Source organism: Schistocerca serialis, chromosome 2, assembly GCF_023864345.2.
Source record: "Schistocerca serialis cubense isolate TAMUIC-IGC-003099 chromosome 2, iqSchSeri2.2, whole genome shotgun sequence".
Classification (NCBI taxonomy): domain Eukaryota; kingdom Metazoa; phylum Arthropoda; class Insecta; order Orthoptera; family Acrididae; genus Schistocerca; species Schistocerca serialis.
Window position 1 is genome coordinate 563,916,229 of NC_064639.1, and position 21,644 is coordinate 563,937,872.

At 42.0% G+C, this 21,644-nt stretch overlaps 1 protein-coding gene across 1 annotated transcript; it reads left to right on the plus strand.

The window, feature by feature from the left end:
* Positions 1-6,542: 6,542 nt before the first annotated feature.
* On the plus strand, positions 6,543-12,660 carry LOC126455632 (larval cuticle protein LCP-22-like). Its single transcript, XM_050091398.1, has 3 exons — positions 6,543-6,621; positions 9,767-9,888; positions 12,412-12,660. The coding sequence occupies exons 1-3, from the start codon at positions 6,607-6,609 to the stop codon at positions 12,611-12,613; spliced, it is 339 nt and encodes a 112-aa protein (XP_049947355.1). The 5' UTR covers positions 6,543-6,606; the 3' UTR covers positions 12,614-12,660.
* Positions 12,661-21,644: the final 8,984 nt, after the last annotated feature.

Genomic DNA, 21,644 nt, shown 5'->3' on the forward strand with positions numbered 1-21,644 from the left:
TCTCCAGAACACGGTTGTTTATATTCGTTGTATAATCTGAAACGCTTTCTTATTGCAGCAAGGAAAAGACATTTCAGTTTATAAAACTAAAATTTATAGACTTCTTGCTAATAATGGCCACATCAATAAACATGTTACAATTAGTTATACTTAAAGTATTCGATTTATACGATATCAATATGAGTTCTCTTCATCGACTTTGATGCCAATAAAAATTTGGTACACGCTGTGCAATAACGTAAATCAGGTTTCTGCTTCATTTGGGTATAGTTTTGTTGATACAGCTTTTTAAAGCAGTCGTATTGAGCGTATCTCGTTCAGCTGGATAAACTAGATTAATATGTCGCCATAATTCACATTCATAGAATGAAGGCTTTTCACGACCGGATAACTCAGCTGCTAGAAAACCTTCCGGGATATGAGGTCGTGGTCCAAGAAACTCTTCTGTTCCTGACGTTTCGTCCAGGACTGCGTTGTAAGTCTTCAAAGGCGCTCCTCCACTGAGTCTTGCCGACTGACCAAGAGTTTCTTGGACCACGACCTCACATCCCGAAAGATTTACCAGCAGCTATAATTCACATTGTTTTTCACAGTTTATCAGCAAGGAAAATTCTTCCACAGTTAATGAAGGTTTATGAGTCTGCTCCTTCATATTCATTAGTTAAAATAAAACAAAATAAATAAAATAAAATAAAATTAAATTAAATTAAAAATGAAATAAAATTAAAAAATAAAGTAATATGTACCATTGTATACAAAGTCGACAGTGCTTTCCTTGAAGTGATCCAGTAGAAGGACACCCAGCAATAGCAGCCACAGAAGAAACCAAGTAAACAACACGGTAGTGGACTACCTGCAACTGGAACCTGTAACTGAACCATAGACGTATCGGAAGAAAGAGTACGAAAAATTTTACATGCAGGACCAGTTATGAGAAAGCTGTATAAAAGTTAAATACTGAATATGCTGGTAAAATGAAGAAACAAATTTCGCAGGAATATTTGAACAGTTTTAGAAAGAATTCAATTGATTGTTTGCTCCGATCCGTTGTGCCAATTAGGGAACATAACAGTAAGCAGTAGATGTATCCGATGGCCCAGCAAAAAAGAGGGCAAATGAATTCATCAAATGAAGGTTTGTCAAGCGTTGTCTGGGATGCGAAAGGAGTCTTCTTACTGGTTACATAGTGAAGAGTAAAACAATAACTGATGAATCCTGTGGACCAATTGGATCAAAAAATCTGAGGACCTGATGTGGAAATGGAAGAATAATTCAGTTCTCATCAATACATCACACACATCTACACAGGTAATTTGGCAGTGAGAAAAATGGGAATTACAGCAATTGTTGGAAAATTCACTCTGGACCTTCCCAACCTCCACCAAATCCCTTGTGTAAAGAATTTAGTAGCAGAAAATCTTGTGATCCAATGAAGGAATTACGGAAGTTGTAAATGTGAATTTTTCATATCTTACATAATAAAAAACTGCAAAAAGGTGGGAATTTGAGGAGATGGGACCTGAATAAACTGAAAGAAAAAGAGGTAGTAGACAGCTTCAGGGAGAGCATTAGGGAACGATTGACAAGAATGGGGGAAAGAAATACAGTAGAAGAAGAATGGGTAGCTTCGAGATACGAAATAGCGAAGGTAGCAGAGGATCAAATAGGTAAAAAGACGAGGGCTAGTAGAAATCCTTAGGTAACAGAAGAAATATTGAATTTAATTGATGAAAGTAGAAAATATAAAAATGCAGTAAATGAAGCGGGCAAAAAGGAAAACAAACGTCTCAAAAATGAGATCGCCAGGAAGTGCAAAATGGCTAAGCAGGGATGGCTAGAGGACAAAAGTAAGGATATAGAGGCTTATCTCACGAGGGGTAAGATAGATACTGCCTACAGGAAAATTAAAGAGACCTTTGGAGAAAAGAAAACCACTTGCATGAATATCGAGAGCACAGATGGAAACCCAGTTCTAAGCAAAGAAGGGAAAAGCAGAAAGGTGGAAGGAATATATAGAGGGTCTATACAAGGGCGATGTTCTTAAGGACAATATTATAGAAATGGAAGAGAATGTAGCTGGAGATGAAATGGGAGATATGATACTCCGTGAAGAGTTTGACACAGCACTGAAAGACCTAAGTCGAAACAAGGCCCCGGGAGTAGACAACATTCCATTAGAACTACTGACAGCCTCGGGAGAGCCAGTTCTAACAAAACTCTACCATCTGGTGAGCAAGATGTATGAGGCAGGCGAAATATCCTCAGACTTGAAGAAGAATATAATAATTCCAATCCCAAAGAAAGCAGGTGTTGACAGATGTGAAAATTACCGAACTATCAGTTTAATAAGCCACTGCTGCAAAATACTAAAGCGAATTCTTTGCAGACGAATGGAAAAACTGGTAGAAGCAGACCTTGGGGAAGATCAGTTTGGATTCCATAGAAATGTTAGAACACGTGAGACAATACTGACCCTACGACTTATCTTAGAAGAAAGATTAAGGAAAGGCAAACCTACATTTCTAGCATTTGTAGACTTAGAGAAAGCTTTTGACAATGTTGACTGGAATACTCTCTTTCACATTCTGAAGGTGGCAGGGGTAAAATACAGGGAGCGAAAAGCTATTTACAATTTGTACCGAAACCAGATGGCAGTTATAAGAGTCGAGGGACATGAAAGGGAAGCAGTGGTTGGGAAGGGAGTGAGACAGGGTTATAGCCTATCCCCGATGTTAATCAATCTGTAGATAGAGCAAGCAGTAAAGGAAACAAAAGAAAAATTTGGAGTAGGAATTAAAATCCACGGAGAAGAAATAAAATCTTTGAGGTTCGCCGATGACATTGTAATTCTGTCAGAGACAGCAAAGGACTTGGAAGAGCAGTTGAACGGAATGGACAGAGTCTTGAGAGGAGGATATAAGATGAACATCAACCAAAGCAAAACGAGGATATTGGAATGTAATCGAGTTAACTCGGGTGATGCTGAGGGAATTAGATTCAGAAATGAGACACTTAAAGTAGTAAATGAGTTTTGCTATTTGGAGAGCAAAATAACTAATGATGGTCGAAGTAGAGAAGATATAAAATGTAGACTGGCAATGACAAGGAAAGCGTTTCTGAAGAAGAGAAATTTGTTAACATCGCGTATAGACTTAAGTGTCAGGAAGTCGTTTCTGAAAGTATTTGTATGGAGTGTAGCCATGTATGGAAGGGAAACGTGGACGATAAATAGTTTGGGCAAGAAGAGAATAGAAGCTTTCGAAATGTGGTGCTACAGAAGAATGCTGAAGATTAGATGCGTAAATCACATAACTAATGTGCAGGTATTGAATAGAATTGGAGAGCAGAGAAATTTGTGGCACAACTTGACTAGAAGAAGGGATCGGTTGGTAGGGAATATTCTGAGGCATCAAGGGATCACCAATTTAGTACTGAAGGGCAGCGTGTAGGGTAAAAATCGTAGAGGGAGACCAAGAGATGAATACACTAAACAGATTCAGAAGGATGTAGGTTGCAGTAGGTACTGGGAGATAAATTAGCTTGCACAGGATAGAGTAGCATGGAGAGCTGCATCAAACCAGTCTCTGGACTGAAGACCACAACAACAACAACTCATAATAAGTCCTCAGGAAAAGAATCCAATCACTAGAAAACAGTTGAGCACAGCACATTGGCGTAAAAGCGCATCGCACTAAAAAATAAACGCTTTTTTTACCTATAACACACTGTGCTCCCTTCATAGGTCCAGAAGTTCTCATCTTGCTTTCTCAGAGGTCTACATTTTATAAGAGTTCCAGGTAGATGTAGCGAAAAGATGTGGAACTTTAAAGAAGTATTAGGGTAATTATTTCTTATGGTATGGTTTTACCGTTTGCCATTACATCAAGGCGTCGTTGAATCGTTATATTTTGTATAATAAACTGCACTGAAACTGATGCTGAAAAGAAGTGCGTAAGTAGAGGAAATATACTATTTTGGCGCAGACTCGGCAAAAAAGAGCTTAACTTTAGGTTTCTTGAATAAAATTCATCAAATTTCTCTATTCCGACCAGTCTTATTAATGGGAAATAGCTCTACACCTTATCTTTTACCTGTAACTGGATAAAGCAAAAGCAAATGAAATCTAAGGTTGTAAAACTTTTGAGAGTATAATAGATTTAAGTTGGATAAGCTTAGATAAAGTGTGGAGGCATCCTTTCAGAAAATCACAGGCACTTCCGTGTAGCTAAGGGCCGACGAACAGCGTTGTTTTTACAAAGGCAAGTATGAGTAACCTGATTCAAATCGTACTAGAACGAGCATCGATATGTATCATAAAAGTTTATATATGTATATTCCAAACCTCCTCCTAAACCACTGGATCGATTTCAACTAGACTTGGTAGACGTATTATTTACTACATGGAAAGAAGCACTGTGTGAATAAGAACCACTTACCTTCCTTGGGTGTTAGCTAGGGGTAAAACGAAGTAACATCGAAGCATAACTCAGGAATATCTGGAGCAATTTCTACCAAATTTTGAATACACATGACTCATTATTTATCTAAAAATACTGTGTGGATAATATACCCCTGTCTACCACCCCTACTTGTGGCGTGGGAGTTAGAAGCTGTGACATGAAAAATATTCGATAACCACTGTATTAGTCCGACTCCATAGCTGAGTGGAGCCGGCACGGTAGCTCAGCGTGTTCACTCAGAGGGCTGACTGCTCTCTCTAATAAAAAAGCTGAGTTAAATATTCAACGATGAGCTTGAGAGGGTGTCGAGTTCGATTCCCGAACCTGGTCGGAGATTTTCTCCCGTTGGGGACTGGCCGTTGTGTTGTCTTTATCATCATTTCATCCTCATCGACACGCAAGTCGCCGAAGTGGTCTCAACTTAAAAAAGAGAGAGAGAGAGAGAGAGAGACTTGCACGAGGCGGACGGTCTTCTGGCAGGTGGGGTTCCCAGCCTTAGTCGCTAGGTTTATTGGTGACAGCCCTGATGACGTTCACCCCTAGGTGTGTGTATGTGTATGTATGTGTGTGTATGTGTGTGTGTGTGTGTGTGTGTGTTATGTTTCCACATCTTTGAAACTGTAAAATAGTTCTCTTCTGTTGCAAGCTCACCTTTCCATATTTTGCTAGGAGACAATAGCGACTAAAACATGGCTCTAAAATTATCTTAAGAACTATGAGCACGTGTTCAGTAGTAGAGATGTGTTTCACAGTAGCGAAGATGAACGGATTCTGATATATCTTAAGGTACGTACATTGATGTTCATGTTTATAGGACGTTTTTGCTTCGAATGATTTTTCCAGTCTCCCTGGAACATAGGGTATATTTTGAGATTATGTAACTCTCAATCAAATTAGTGGCCTGAAGAAGATCAAAATTAATTCCCTGTTCCTGTCAATGGAAATACCTGATTTCAAGGAAATGATAAAAGCATCCAAATGCAAGCCATCACCTTTGACTCCGGTCAGTGTTAATCAAGAAATGGAAAACTCTGTTTGACCTGAAGTACGCTGCAAAATGCACTTTCATAACTCAGCCTTTGAAAATAATATCATCTGGACTCAGCTCGTGCCATACACTGAAATATCAAAGGTGCTATCACGGAGGAATACAAAATGGCACCATATGCACACCATGAAAATTTCAATCAATGGATGGGCTGTCTGAACCATCAATATCTACTTATAGTGGTATGTTTATCTTCAGAATTCCTTACTTGTCTAGTGCACAATATCTTAGCAGTTTTCTTCTGTTCGCTATAAAGCAACTCGGACGATTCCGTTCTTTATTCAACATTTCCTTTCAGTTTCCATGCTAAAGTATAAAGGTTTGTAAAGCATGATCAAGCTGTTCCGTCCTGGTGCTGTGAAGTTCTTCAATCTGCTGCCCCACAGCTAAATACCGTATACGTGATATGATTGCCATTGCTGTATTATCACAACCAGAAATTCGTTTTGTCGTGATTATTATGCAATTATTGCGTGTTTCGCTTGGCTTGCCTGTTTCTTTACCCTTACAGAGTGAAATTTGACTGCATTCTGGGAAATCACTTCATACTGGGAACATTCCGGTTGCCAATAACGCTATTTCCACATTCGATGTACCAGTGTTATTTAATTTATGAGGTAAAAAGTATTTTTGTTCTTATATATTGATACAATCACGGTTCAAACACTGAAATCGGTTTCTCTCGATTTTCATGAAAGCTCACTTACTTGCTTCTTTCCCGTAGCCCTTCGTACGTGAAATACATGTAAACGGACGACGCCGCGAATAAAAAACTGGTCTAATTATAAAAGCAGCACATCTGTAGGACAATGTTTTTAAATTTTATTTTTATTTTATTTTTACCACTATCGGGCAACAGTAGGTACCGCTCAGCCGTAAAAATGTTAGAGGCCGGCAGACGTTCCTGTTTTGTTGAGTATCACCTGGCCGTCACGCATCCCCCCGGGGTGAGCCAACAGTAGGCGGGAAAGTCTGTGGCGTGGTGTAACGCAACGCAGCGCAGCGCAGCCAGTATATAAGCGCGGCGTCGCTTCTCAATGTCCACCACAACCTCTCCAGGGCTCTTCACGACAACAGCTCCGCAACCACCCAGCGACAATGAAGGTCACACTGGTGAGTACCGTTCACACAGGGAGCTAAGTAATGTAACCAATTTGTTCTCCTCTGTTTAAAACTGTTGGTTTTCAGGTGCTCCATTACAAACCTGAAATTTTTGATGCTTTACGAACTCTTTCGGCATCTCAGGACTTCCTCTTTTTTATCATCACTGGCTATGCGCCCTTGCCCAGATAGCTTGATTTCCGCCAATCGTCGCGATTGAGCCTAGCTACACAGGGACGGCATTGTTTTGAATGTGTTTTCCCTTTATTGTGGCTGGCATAGGCCTCACACCTCACAGAACCGCTGGCTCGTTTCCATAATAATTTGTTACACAAGTAAAAGAATATTGAATATAATATTTATTTCGTGGGTTTCTGGCACAAAGCGCATCTCACCCGACTGGCATATCGGCTTTACCGTCATTTTATTTAGTGAGAAACGGGTAAACACAGAACTCCCACGCATAAAACAGCTTCAAGCTTCTGAATGCTTTACAAGTGAGGTAGTATGTTAAATGTTTGACATTAAGTATATAAGTGAGAAAAAGTTTAGAAAAGGTTTGAAACTATGTTTAAGATTCGTTGGAAGTCGCTAAATGCTCCAATTATCAGACACTGGATGAGTATAGGCTGCTTAATTTGAGCTCTGTACTAAGCAAGAGCTGGTTTCTCACGCGTCCCAATGTTTATGACGTCATATTCCCTGAACCATGTCTCGCATAATGACGTATATTTGCAGGTACATTCAGTGCTGTGTGTGAACACTGTCTGCAAAATGTATTGTGCTTGCAGTTAGTAGCAAATAAGAAATAAATTAAACTACTAACTGTAGTAAAGAAGAAATACTGCCTGATGCAGCCGTTGTATTGTATTAACAGCGAAAATGTAATAAGCGGTTAACTTATTTCATCATTTTGTGGGTGGTGTGTGCGAGAAAAGTTTCGTGAAGGTTTGGAATTATGTCTAAAGTTTGTTGCAAATCAATAAGTGCTTTCATTCTCAAATATTGGATGAGTATGGTGTGGGTATTAGCTTCAAGATATGTACACAGTTCCGACTGTAAAAGCTTGTTTTGTACGCATATCAGTTTTTATCACGTCATATCTTCTAAACCATGTCTCGAAGGATGATATAATTTTGCAGGTACATCCAGTGGTATATATGGGCAACGTCTGCAAAATGCGTTAAGAATATATGTAATAGTAAAGAAGTAATGAGTTAAAAAGTGATGCCTGTTGCAGAAGTTTTACTGCGTGAACAGCAAAACTGTAGTAAGCGATAAAGTTTTATCCTCTCATAATTTCGTGTGAGAAGTGGGGCGAGGGGAGAGCGTCAGCGAGAAAAAGTTTCCCAAGGCTTTTAAAATATGTATTAAGTTTGTTCCAAGTCACTAAGAGCCCTCATTTTCAAATGCTAGATGAATGTAGTCTGGGTATTTTACGCACAGTGCTTTAGGCTGCCTCAAAGGAAGGAAGGAAGGATTTAACGGCGTCGATGTCGAGGTCATTAGAAACGGAGTACAATTTCAGACCGTGTCAAGGATGGGGAAGGAGATTGGCCATGCGCTTTCAAAGGAACCATCGCGGCATTTGTGTGGAGCGATTTAGGGAAACCACAAAAAAACCAAAATCTAAATGACCGATGGCCGTTAGAACAGTCGTCCTCCCGAATGCGAGGCCAGTGTACTAACCACTGCGCCACCTCGCTCATTGCGTTGCCTCTACACATATACACAAGTGTAATACTTGTCTTACTGTGTTGAATCATTCACATGAGACTATAGCTCTTAATCAAGAGATTACGTCATTTTAGATTTTTAATTTCGATCACTGTTTATATGAAAATTGAGAGTAAAATTTTTCTTACCATCCGGAAGCTGTGAAATAGGCAAGTTTCAACCGGGTCCGGTTTCCGTGCCCTGGGATAGCAACATTATAATATGATTCAAATGGCTCTAAGTACTATGGGACTTTACATCTGAGGTCATCAGTCCCCTAGATTCAGAACTACTTAAACCTAACGAACCTAAGGAAATCACACACTGCCATGCCCGAGGCAGGATTCTAGCCAGCGACCTTAGCAGCAGCGCGGTTCCGGACTGAAGCACCTAGAACCGCTCGGTCACATCGGCCGGCCATTATAATATATTTGTCAATGTGTGGTATGGAGTAATTTGTTGGTACGGTCTTCCTGGAACCTCGGAAATTTAACTACCGCCTCACTACGATCCATAACGCGTTTCTATTAGCATCTGCCAGGGGAGTCAATTTAGCATCTATGTGACGCTTTCGTGCTGGCGTTCGTGGCCAAATGAGCAGTTCTTTGTTATGTATTTCCTATTTCCTTTAAGGTGCCCAGACGGATGGCAATGCTCAAGAATCTGAGGATTTTGTCAGCTGCCTCAATCGTCAATGAATAATATTTCCTCAAGCAATTATTTTCCTCATCTCTGTCCAATCTGAGCTCGGGCTGCAGCCATAATGACCTTATCGTCAACGACACGCTGAATTGACTTCATAACTCAATTTGAATCAAATCCTTTTGAGCATTAGGCGGCGTATATTTGAGTGGAAACCGCTGTTGAAACAGACTTTCTGGGGACTTGAAAAGGACTATTGCAAAGAGGGTCGAAACGTCAGTTTTAAAAGGTGTTTAGTTTCAAACTCTCACCACCTAATGCTCAAAAAGATTTTATTCAAATAAGTGGCGTTGTTCGAACGGGTATTAGAGACATTGTGCAACGATTTCATGCATGCATAGAAGCTATGGGATACTACGTCGCAGAAATGTTGTTTAGTAAGTATATTGTGCAAGTTCGGCAGCTAAATAAAATTTTAACTAAACTGTGTTGCTTGCGTTTTTATGTTCAGTAAACCAACGGTATATTTCATTTTGTAATGTTCTTTTTTAAATTTCAACGCATCGTTTTCAGACTAAGGTTCCATTAAGTTTATAAGTTTGTATCACCTTGAAAACATCCTCTACACTTCGCAAATTATTGTGCAATGCATGCCGAAAGGCGCTCCCTGTGCTGTCGGATTCTTCTGTGTATTCCCCTTGTAGGTCTGCGAAGTTTGGATGAGACGCGGCTCGGTGAGGCCAGCGGATATTAAGGTAACTTGACTGACGTCATGTGACGCGTTTGTGTGTTGCCACAGGTGTGCACGCTGCTCGCCGCTGCCGTCGCCCTGTGCCACGCCGACGCGCCCTTCCTGCCGCTTCCCATCGACACTCTCTTCCGCAACGAGATTCGCGACGAGTTTGGCCAGTACTCGCTCGTGTAAGTACTTCGTCGACTCCAAACTGCGGCTGCTCTTATCCCTTTTGTTCACAGCGACGGTGTGCTTGTTTCAAAGCAAGTCGAAATAGCGCTTTATTCTATTAGAAAATTATTTAATGAAGTATTGAACATGCCGATACTAGGATTTCATAAAAAGACGAACCACTCATCGAAATCCAGTTTGCGTGAGATACACGCCAAAATAAGAATTTCAAGTATTCTGATGACATCGCATGCGTTGTCCGCAGCTCGTGGTCTTGAGGTAGCGTTCTCGCTTCTGGCGCACGGGGTCCCGGGTTCGATTCCCGGCGGGGGTCAGGGATTCTCTCTGCCTCGTGATGACTGGGTGTTGTGTGTTCTTCATCATCATTGACTCGCAAGTCACCGAAGTGGCGTCAACTACAAACGACTTGCAATACGGCGGCCGAACTTCCCCGCATGGGGCCTCCCGGTCAACATTGCCATGTGATCATTTCATTTCATCGCATGCGTTGGCTTCGCCAGCTCACAACCAAACTGTCACTTTTCGGCTTAACCTAAACCTAGGGCTACTTACATATCAGTGTGTCACCACAACTTTTTGTATACACATACATTGGCTCTGCCAACTCTCTACCAATGACTTTCTAATCTAACCTAGACCTTAGGCTAGGCTACAGAGTAGTCTGACGCCTATTTTCAAAAATAAAATATAGAAGCAAAAGTAGTGTAATTGTCTAACTTTTTTGGTTCACATATGGCGTCAGACATAACGACATCATTACTGTTGTGGATTGGCAAGAGAGCCAACCCACTATGAGAGGAAGCCGAAAGGTACGCGTTTTAGCTCACGCAGGCTGGCGTGAGGTCTGGAAAAGGTCAAGGAAATTAGACTAGCAAAAAACGTACGTAGCTGCTGGAATACTTAACTTTAATCCATAATTGGTGAACATCGCTCTTGACGGTACATGTTTTACAGCATCAATAGTAACTGGTAATGGCGCCTTGCTAGGTCGTAGCAAATGACGTAGCTGAAGGCTATGCTAACTATCGTCTCGGCAAATGAGAGCGTAATTTGTCAGTGAACCATCACTAGCAAGGTCGGCTGTACAACTGGGGCGAGTGCTAGGAAGTCTCTCTAGACCTGCCGTGTGGCAGCGCTCGGTCTGCAATCACTGATAGTGGCGACACGCGGGTCCGACGTATACTAACGGACCGCGGCCGATTTAAAGGCTACCACCTAGCAAGTGTGGTGTCTGGCGGTGACACCACAATTACGTCACAAGCCAGTGTCGACGTCCGGTATTGTTGTGTGCAGTCCATCACTGTTTACTAAAACGTCATCGTCGTTTATCGATCAACAACTTTAAGACACTTGTTCTGTTGTACAAAATAAAATTTCTTTTTAGCGAAGTTCTTTGATAAATTGTGTACAGGATTTACGATGGACCTTAAGCTACCGAGGGCTCAGAGATTCGTTTAGCAATTGTAATTATTTGTAGCCAGGTAACAACACAGCCGCCAGTCCAAATCGAGCGTATAATACTGAATATGTGAATAATTTTAAACTTCAGATATTTATTACTTAAAACGGAATCTTCTAACACTTATGTCACAGGTGAACAGATTCGTAAAATCAGTCACTTTCAATCCCTTCTATGCAGCTTCCTACGATGAGAAAAAAAATGACTCTGAGGACTATGGGACTTAACTTCTGAGGTCATCAGTCCCCTAGAACTTAGAACTACTTAAAACTAACTAACCCAAGGACAGCACACACATCCATGCCCAAGGCAGGATTCGAACCTGCGACCGTAGCAGTTGCGCGGTTCCAGACTGCAGCGCCCAGAACCGCTCGGTCACTTCGGCCGGCCCTACGATGAGATATTAACAGATTAGCAAACCACTCCCTCACAATAACGTTAATTAACTGAAGTGTCTAGCTTTGAAAGAATATCTATACTACGATATCTATTTATGAAATGAGCAAACTTATATCTGGGATATGAGGGCCCTCCCAGTGCAATAACACATGGCAACGATTGTTTGGAACTGTCTTAAAGCAGCAGTGCATTATACAATTTTCATCCTTTGTATCAGTTGCTTATTTAAAAACAGCTTCAAAACAGAACCCCCGTATGTCGCTGTCTCTTTCTTTTCCAAGAAGATCTCCCGGAAGTAGCGTACTGTCAGAATAAAGTGGAAGGAACTCTTTTTCAAGTAATATTTACGTTAAATGCCTTTTATAGTGTTAAGTTACAAAGATGATAATGAAATCGTTGCCAGTTTTCGTAAACAAAGCAAGCTTCGATAGCTTAAGTAACGGACAAAAATCGACCAAACTGCGTGTTTCGTTTCGGGAGTAGTAGAGGTGGAAGAAGGGATAACATTGGAGGACGTAGTACGACTAACCGAATATCGACTAGATCGCAATATTGGTCCTATATCTGACGTATAAACTGTCCAATACAAACGCAGCGTCCTCTAATATTTGCAAGACGTGATCATCCAAACATTTTTCCGAGTAAACGTGTTCCGTTACAGCTATCAGACCTCCAACGGCATCACGGTGACGGAGCAAGGCGAGCTGCAGCCCAACCATGACGGCACGGACTACGTGCTGGTGAAGAAGGGCAGCTACAGCTACACCAGCCCAGAGGGGATCCCCGTCCACCTGAACTACAAGGCCGACGCCAACGGCTTCGTAGCGGTCAGCCCCAACATTCCAGTGCCGCCCTCTGCATGAGTGCCATAACATTTATATTTAATAAATTAATTTTTTTAACAAACAGATTTTCTGGTTTTATTTCAAACAGTCCCAAGCGTATCTGTAGGAAGGTTGCAACGCCAGGAGAGTGTAGCGAAGTGCAGGAGGACCTTGTAACGATATGTTTACGTAATGTGTATGCATAAACAAATAGTTATAAATGTCCCCGTTCGTAGTCGCTAATTATAACAATATGTTTACTTTTGTGCTGTAACATATAGCTGTAATCAGCAGTGGAAATATATTTGCCAACGCCGACCGTGTTCGGCTGTTTCTTGCTGGATCGTCTGATTAGTCGGAAGTTGCATTGCAGAGGAGAGTAAATGCCTATTCAAAATATAATTATTTTTGGATAGCTCAACATGAATTTCCTAAGAGACCGTAGTTTATCATGCATTTACCAGTAGAATATGGCGCGGGGAAAATATTTCGCCGCATGCAACTTCCGTCCGATTTCGACGAAAGAATTCGTGACTGTGAACTCCCTATTTGGCAGAAACATAAAGAAAATTAAATAACTTCATGAAGGAGTGAGACAGATTCTACTCTAAATAAAAAGTCCATACATAGTTCCATTTAACTCTGAATTTATGGCAATTAATAGATGAACTTACACGGCAATGAAGGATTTAACATGAATGCCGTTTTGACTGGCACTTCTCTTCTCGTAATGAAAATAATTCCTTTGACGTTTTCACATACACGTCGCACAATAAATCTACTGCTATGCAGTATTGCTCTTTTAGTATTGCACTTTTACTTTACACAAAAATAATATTATTTTTAACAATAATAATACGGCGGCAAGACATGCGCGTCCGACACAAGTTACAAGAGACAAGAGAAGAAAAAAATGAGTAACTGAGTAACTGTTAATCGAGAATGTCTCGTACATCAAAAAATGTGTAAAAGTGTTCTTCTTCTGTCCGTTTTTCGCGCCGCGGTTTTCAAAGTCAGTAACTCACTGCATCTCTGACGGCGCTTCGACAATAAGCACGTTACGTCACAGGTCGTTCACCTTTTACATTCTCGCAACATTATTTGCTAACTGTAGCTGTTGCCGAGCGACTGTTCGATTAGTGAATGATTTAAAATGATAAGGCAATCACATAATGTTGCAACCTGCAGACGGTCGGCGACAGGTGCAGGGACTGACAGTCGACACTGAACAGAAATAAACGTAACGTACTGAGCGTGAATGTGGGAAGAGATCCACAGCCTCTCCACTACGCTAATGGTGGTTGGCCCAGAAAGTAAATAAATGGAACACATCAAGCATAAACAAAGAGATTCACAACTGTTCGATGCCACTAACGGCGAAAAACCATTGCAAACAGCAACTACTGTAAAATACCTAGGAGTACCAACTGGGAGCGAACTAAAGTGGAATGGGCACATGAAACAAGTTGTAGAAAAAGCGGCTGCCTAGCTGAGCTTCATTGGGAAGGTCTTAAGGAAATTTAGTCTGTCGACTAAAAATGTGGCTTATAAAACACTTGTTTGATGGGATCTTGAGCACTGCTTATCAGCATGGGATTCTTACTGTTAATGCGTCGGGGTTGGCCAGGATGGGAAAGCAGTAGGCACCCGTTGAACTGAAGAATCAAACATAGTTTTAACTGCATGAATGTTTAATGCCGTAAAAAGGAAAGGCAGGCCTAGAGAAACCGCCGAGACTGAATGGGCCGCTGCCCAAGAGGGCGGGAGAGGAGAGCGTCTGGTCGGGTCGGAAGCTGCCAGCAGAAGACACCGGACGGCTTGTCCGCTCCCACCGGCTGGCCGCGGTCCCACCCCTCCAAGCCTCCCTATTGGTCGGCCAAATCGAAGACGCGCAGTTCGGTAGCGTTACCTCGTCAGCAACACGTGAATTTAGCTGCTGATGGTTCAACACGTGAGTTTCAAAGTGGTTACACCGTGCAACGTGACTGCGACGCTGCAGCTAACCGTCAGGCAGAAGGCACTGCCGAACATACAGTGAAAAATAAAAATCAACTTTTAATACTAATAAATCCATTCAGTAACGGCCCCCACTGTACATTACAACGCTGGATTAATAGAGTCTCGTCTTTATATACGATAAAGATGTAGGCCGAAGCAATGAGTTTCGAACGCAGGTATCCTGCTTGCTAGCCAGATACGACACACGTCGCGACACACCGGCACTCCAGCCACAACACCAGCACGGACTACCCCAGTACGTTTGCCTCCCCAGATGTAAATTCCAGTTCACTCCTCAGCCTACTACTGTTCCCCTTCTAAATTCTCATCTGTATTGCTGAGGCTCTCCGACGTTGGAATAGCTCCTTAGCAACAGTGAAATGGGGTTAATCCTGCCTGTACCTCAGATGTAGGAGATATATTAATCATATACAGTTGATATTCCTGAGACGTATGGCTGAGGCGTGAATTAGAATTTGAATCGGGAAGGGAAACGTACTAGGAAAGTCCGTGCAGGTCTGGTATCTGGAGTGCCAGTGTGGCGCAACGAATAGCGCATGTGCTTGGCAAGCAAGAGATCCGGATTCGAATTTTAATTCATTGCTTCAGCCTACATCATTATTGCAGTCAAAGGTGAGACTCAGTACGTCTCAGGAAGATCAACTGTATGGTATTAATATAAGATCCAAAATAGAGCGGCGCGTTTTGTCCCGGGGTCATTTACTCCGTGCAAGAGCGTTACGGAGATGCTCAACAAACTACAGTGGCAGACGCTACAAAATAGGCGTTGTGCATCATGTAGGAGTTTACTGCTGGAATTTCGAGAGTGTACGTTCCAAGAACAGTAGGGAAACATATTACTTCTTCCAAAATATGTCTTGTATAGTGAAGACAACGATTAAATTATAGAAATATAAGCTCTTATAGAGACTTACTAATAGTTGTTCTTCTGTATCTACATTTACAAACGTATTCCACTGGCCACCATACGGTGTTGGCGGAGGTTACCTTGTACACTGCTAGCCGTTTCCTTTCCTGTTGCCGGCCGAAGTGGCCGTGCGGTTAAAGGCGCTGCAGTCTGGAACCGCAAGACCGCTACGGTCGCAGGTTCGAATCCTGCCTCGGGCATGGATGTTTGTGATGTCCTTAGGTTAGTTAGGTTTAACTAGTTCTAAGTTCTAGGGGACTAATGACCTCAGCAGTTGAGTCCCATAGTGCTCAGAGCCATTTGAACCTTTCCTGTTTCATTCGCAAATGGAGCTAGGCAAAGACCATTGTCTACATGCTTCCGTATGATTCCTGATTTCCCTTATCTCGTCTTTGTAGTCCTTGGGCGAGATGTGGCGGTCGGCTCGTTCTTCTGTAAGCTACAAATGCCGCTTCCCGAAACCTTTTTAATAGCGTTTTGCGAAATGAACGTCTTATTCCTTCTAGGAGATCCCATTTGGGTAAAACTCACGTGTTGATCGAGCCCAACAGTAACGAATCTAGCAACTGGCCTCTGAATTGCTTTTCGTTTACAGCGATCTGATGAGAATCCCAGAGCCTTGAGCAGCACTCTGGAATGGGTCGTGAAAGTGTTCTGCACGCGGTCTCTTTTAAGGATTAGCTATCATTTCTTAGAATTCTCCCAAAAACCCAAGTCGAGCATTCGTCTTTCTTACTGCTAGTCTTACGTGCTCGTTCGATGTCGTTTTGCAACGTTATGCAAGCATCATGCCTCTAGTACCTTTTCGAACATTACAAGATTGTATTTCCTACTCATCTGCATATAAGAGGGTGAGTCAAATGAAAACCTTAAATATTTTTTAAAAATATTATTCATTGTGCAGAAGTGGCACAAAGCAGTACCACTTTTCAACATAATCTCTCCCACGCTCAATACAAGTCCTCCAGCACTTACAAAGGGCGTAAATTCCTTTACAAAAAAAATTCTTTTGGTAGTCCGCGGAACCACTCACGCACCACATGGCGTACCTCTTCATCAGAACGGAACTTCTTTCCTCCCATTGCGTCTTTGAGTGGTGCAAACATATGGAAATCACTCGGGGCAAGGTCTGGTGGGAAAGGTGGATGAGGAAGACACTCAAAATGCAGGTCTGTGATTGTTGCAACTGTTGTACGGGCAGCGTGGGGCCTTTCATTGTCATGTTGTAAAAGGACACCTGCTGACAGCAATCCACGTCGCCTTGATTTGATTGCAGGTCGCAGATAACTTTTTAGGAGATCTGTGTATGATGCACTGGTGACAGTGGTCCCTCTAGGCACGTAATGCTCCAAAATGACGCCTTTCTGGTCCCAAAAGAGAGTCAGCATAACTTTCCCTGCTGATGGTTCTGTTCGAAACTTCTTTGGTTTTGGTGATGAGGAACGGCGCTATTCCTTGTTCGCTCTCTTCGTTTCCGGTTGGTGGAAGTGAATCTATGTTTCGTCCCCAGTAACGATTCTTGAAAGGAAGCCATCACCTTCTCGTTCAAAGTGCATAAGAAGTTCTTCACATGCGTCAACATGTCGTTCTCTCATTTCAGGAGTCAGCTGCCGTGGCACCCATCTTGCAGACAGTTTGTGAAACTGAAGCACACCATGCACAATGTGGTGTGCTGACCCATGACTAATCTGTAAACATGCTGCAATGTCATTCAGTGTCACTTAGCGATTTTCCTTCAATATGGCTTCAACTGCTGCAATATTCTGTGGAGTCACAACTCGTTGTGCCTGACCTAGACGAGGAGCATCTTCCACTGAAGTCACACCATTTGCGAACTTTCTACTCCATTCGTAGACTTGCTGCTGTGACAAATATGCATTCATCCGTCGATGAATTTCAATAGGTTTCACACCTTCATAACGCAAAAACCGAATAACATAATGCTGTTGTTCCCTGGCGCAAGACGGAAGTGAGGCGGCCATCTTCTTACTGATACTGCGACGGTATGTGTGCATCTGCACTATGCTGCAAGCTACAGGCCATTCTGCACGCTTTTTGTAGCACGCTTACCAACTTACAGGCTAACGGCGCGAAATTTCGATTTGTTATTACAAATTTAAGGTTTTCATTTGACTCACTCTGGTACTTACATTGTTCTACATTTAGAGCAAGCTGCCACTCATCATTCCAAATAGTAATTCCCTTTGGTCATATTGTATTCTTCTATAGTGAAAACAGGACATCAGCTATTATTTTTCAAGAACGGGCCTGAAGCAAATTATTTCGTGACACCAGGATTGGTGAATATGAAAAGAAAAATGAAGTAATTTTCATTGTTCGCGAGAGTTCATAGATTTTTCCGCGCTGATTTTAAATCTCCATCCATTTATTTCACTACCTTAAACAAGAAATCTTTGAGGACATGTGCGACCGTATTGGCACTAATGATGACACACTTGTCCTGGTCGCTAAGATTTTTTCCCTTTATTTATAACTTCTGGTGGTACTTTTCAGATTACCCCATCATCAGGTCTGTGGGATTACTTATAATCGTTCCGTTACAATATCAGTGCCCAAACTGTCTCAGGCACTGCTCCGTGTTATAATGTAAACAATCTCTGCCACTAGCCGGCATTCGTGACAGTACCAATGGCTTGTGGCAACAAGCATATTCGTGTGACATGTCAACGCTTGTTAAATGTACATGTATTATCTAACGTGAATGATTAAAGGTTAATGCAGGAGCCGGAATGTACAAGAGCAACTAAAACAAATCAAATTACAAAAAATTAACGGACTTGAAAGATGGCAGTGTGAGAACAAGGATATTATTGGAATTACATCAGACTCAGTCACATACAGCCCCCCAGAAGAAAATGTTTTTGATATCTATATCCCAAATGAATATAGTATACATTTAATTAAACTGTATCTTGAGAAATATAGAGGGTGCTTCCCTGATAATGCTACAGACTTTCAGGGATGATGGAGTAAGGTAAACGTATCAATTTCAGCTAAGAGACCCTAGTCGGAAAACGACAATGTCGACCAAGTCATGTTCTGGCTTAGCCTCGCGCAGCGCTCAACTAGTGGCCTCATCTTCCGAACGCTGATCACCACGTACAGAATTCTCGCTGAATACCCCCCCCCCCCCCCAAATACCCACAGATAATTCATTACGTTGATGGACCAATGAAGGCATACGGAACTTAATATCAGAGAGACCGAATGTCGTATCTACGCTACAGTAATAATGAATTCCATTTACCTGCACAAGTTTCCAAATCTGTTACATTTACTACAGTTGTTCAAAATGGCGTCCCCCAGAGTCAATGACGGCATGGAATGGTTGCACAAAGTTGGGTCACACTGGTTCTAATATTGACAGTGTTGTTTGGACAGCGTCACAGGCAGAGGTAATTGTCCCCAGGATATCCTCTTCAGTCTCGACAGGCGTCTCGTACCCAAGACTTTTCACGTCGCCCCACAAGAAGAAATCAAGTGGGGTGAGATCAAGTGAACGTTCTGGCCATGAAACAGAACCTCCTCTGATTATTTACTTTTGAGGGAATGTGTGATCCAGTTGTTCACAAACCCTCAGTCCAAAGTGTGATGAGACTGCATCACGTTTGAACCACATCCGTTGGCGAATAACAAACAACTGGGATATGTTCCAGGCACCTGGGTAGCATGCTTCTGATAGATACTGGCTACACTGGTGCTTTTAATTGGGGAGGAAGAAGGAATGGGCCAATACGAGTATATAATCGTTGACTATACCTGCCGACACGTTGACGGATAATCTGTGCTGATGGAACTTCACAACTGTATCCTGGGGCTGTCCCAAACATGACTATAAAGACTGTTGTGCATTCCGTCTCTGGTGCAAGATGTTTCATCCGCGAAAAGTACGTACCCAGGAATGTGAGAATTGGCTGTAAGGCGCTACAAGAACTATTGGCTGAACACCACACAAGGTCTGAAGTCAGCAGCAAAGCACGAACTTTCTGTGGATGTTGGGGGATGCAGCTGCATTTCCCATAATACTCGTCATAGGGTATTCTGCAAAACATTCATCTCACGTGCAACAAATCGAGTGCTGATTCCAGGCACCTCATCCACTAAAGCAAGCATTGCATCTTATAAGCGGGAAGTCGATGTAATTAGTCGATCATCTCGGTCATCGTACTGTGTTACCACTTGCCCTATTTCACTTAATCGTTGGAACAGGCTTGGAAAGATAGTTTGCGTCTGATGTCTTCTAGGCAGGTAACTGGTCCTGCACGACCTTTCCACTTCTCTGCTGCTTCCATTTGCTTGCCCATACACGAAAATCATGTTTGCAGTTTCCGTCACTGGCTACAGCTCCAGTTGACTGGCTGCAACTCCATTTGGTTAGGAGTGATCGACGTTAGTACTTCAACTTTAAACACAGACTGCTATCTACTACAGTACACACATTCTCCACCAGTACTGCTCATGTCAGTACAAAGTACGCCATCACCATTGGATTAGTTGTGTTATTATGTCAACCTCTACACCAAAGTGGTCATCGCAATTACTTATCCTACAATATTAGCAACAGAGCTATCACAGCGATTTTCACTTATAACTTTCCACTCGGTCTTTTTCAGGTCAGCGCCTTTTACCTCAAATTGATAGTTACCCTTCTCCACCATCCACGAAAGTTTGTAACGTCATCAATCACTCACCCTGCACAGCCTGTATTATCCTGTATTCTACACAACTTATCCGAGAAACATATAGCACCAGACATTCCAAAATAATACAAACTATGTTTAACAAGCCATCGAGTTGCACAGTGTGTGACAGTGAATGAAAAAATACGCCAGTCAACAAAGACCAAACAAGGTCGACCTGGAAAAAAAATTCGTACAGTTACAAATTTTTATACAGTGGTAGGAGTATCACGAACAACATGACCTGTGTTGTGTGAGAGGGGAGGGGGGGGGGGTCGATTATTGAAAATAGTGTTGCAATGGCAAAACACTAATGTTTACTTTTAATTGAAATGGTTTAAGAACAAATATTAAATGTGTGTACCACATCTAAGTGCAGTAGAGCCGTATCTCACAATTATACATTACAAATGTGAAAGTGTGTGAGTTTGTTTGTTGCTCCTTCACACTGAAACGGCTGGACGGATTTGGAACGCGTGTCTTGTAGCTTCTAAGATACTTGAATATTAACAACGACGGTGTCATCCAAATGCTGTCCGACAGAGAGACGTCGCCCTTTTACATCTAGAACGCGGTACGCCCTTAGCAAGGCAGGATTTGGTTATGATATGCTACCGTGTCCGCTGGTAATAGGCACAAACGCGAGGGCAGATAACGTTACGCGTACAGATATTATAAAATTTGCTCTGCATCGAATCAGAAATTGCTTAATCTCTTCCTTCATCGAGTTACGATATTTGTTACTCATTCACACTGAAGATTCTGGACGGATATGGATGAACTTTTAACGGTTCTGTAACACAGTCGGTAAAAACTAGACCCATATAGGATCATTATTTTGCCCGTCCGTCCGTCTGTCGGTCTGTTTGTTACAAACCCTTTTTCTCAGGAAAGGGTAGACGTACGAAGTTGAAATTTATGTCACATGCTAAAGTATATAGTCCTTTGATGGTGTACGAAAGTTAAGCTTCTGAGTTATGCAATCAAAAGATACGGCCATTTTTTATACTTGCACACTCACTCAACAAAACTTTATGGTACTTTCCGTTTGGTAGAACCATGAAATGTGGCGAGAAGCGAGGTTTCACAGTACAAGTAAAGGGAAAAATTGTTAAATTTTTAATTATTTCACAGGTAAAAAACATTGCCCTTTGTTACCCGATTTCAAACGGAAACTAAAGCATTCTCGAAAGTCTTGGAATACCCGGAACCGATATCTTAATAGTATTGACATCGATAATAGGTAAAAATAGTAGAGATTCTCCTATTCCTGGAACGGACGAACCTTCCACACATATAATGAAAAGGAAGGAAGAGATGGACAAAGAGACAGGGAAGAGGAGGAGATGCACAGAGTGACGTGGAGGAGGAGGCGGAGTAATAGAAGAATGGAATAAATACACACCCGGACAAAGCCGGGTACCCAGCTTGTAACGTATATAGA

Excerpts from the sequence above, each read along its gene's own strand:
- LOC126455632 (XM_050091398.1), top strand. Across the intron at positions 9,889-12,411 it reads TTTGGCCAGTACTCGCTCGT|CTATCAGACCTCCAACGGCA; the intron begins GTAAGTACTTCG and ends GTTCCGTTACAG.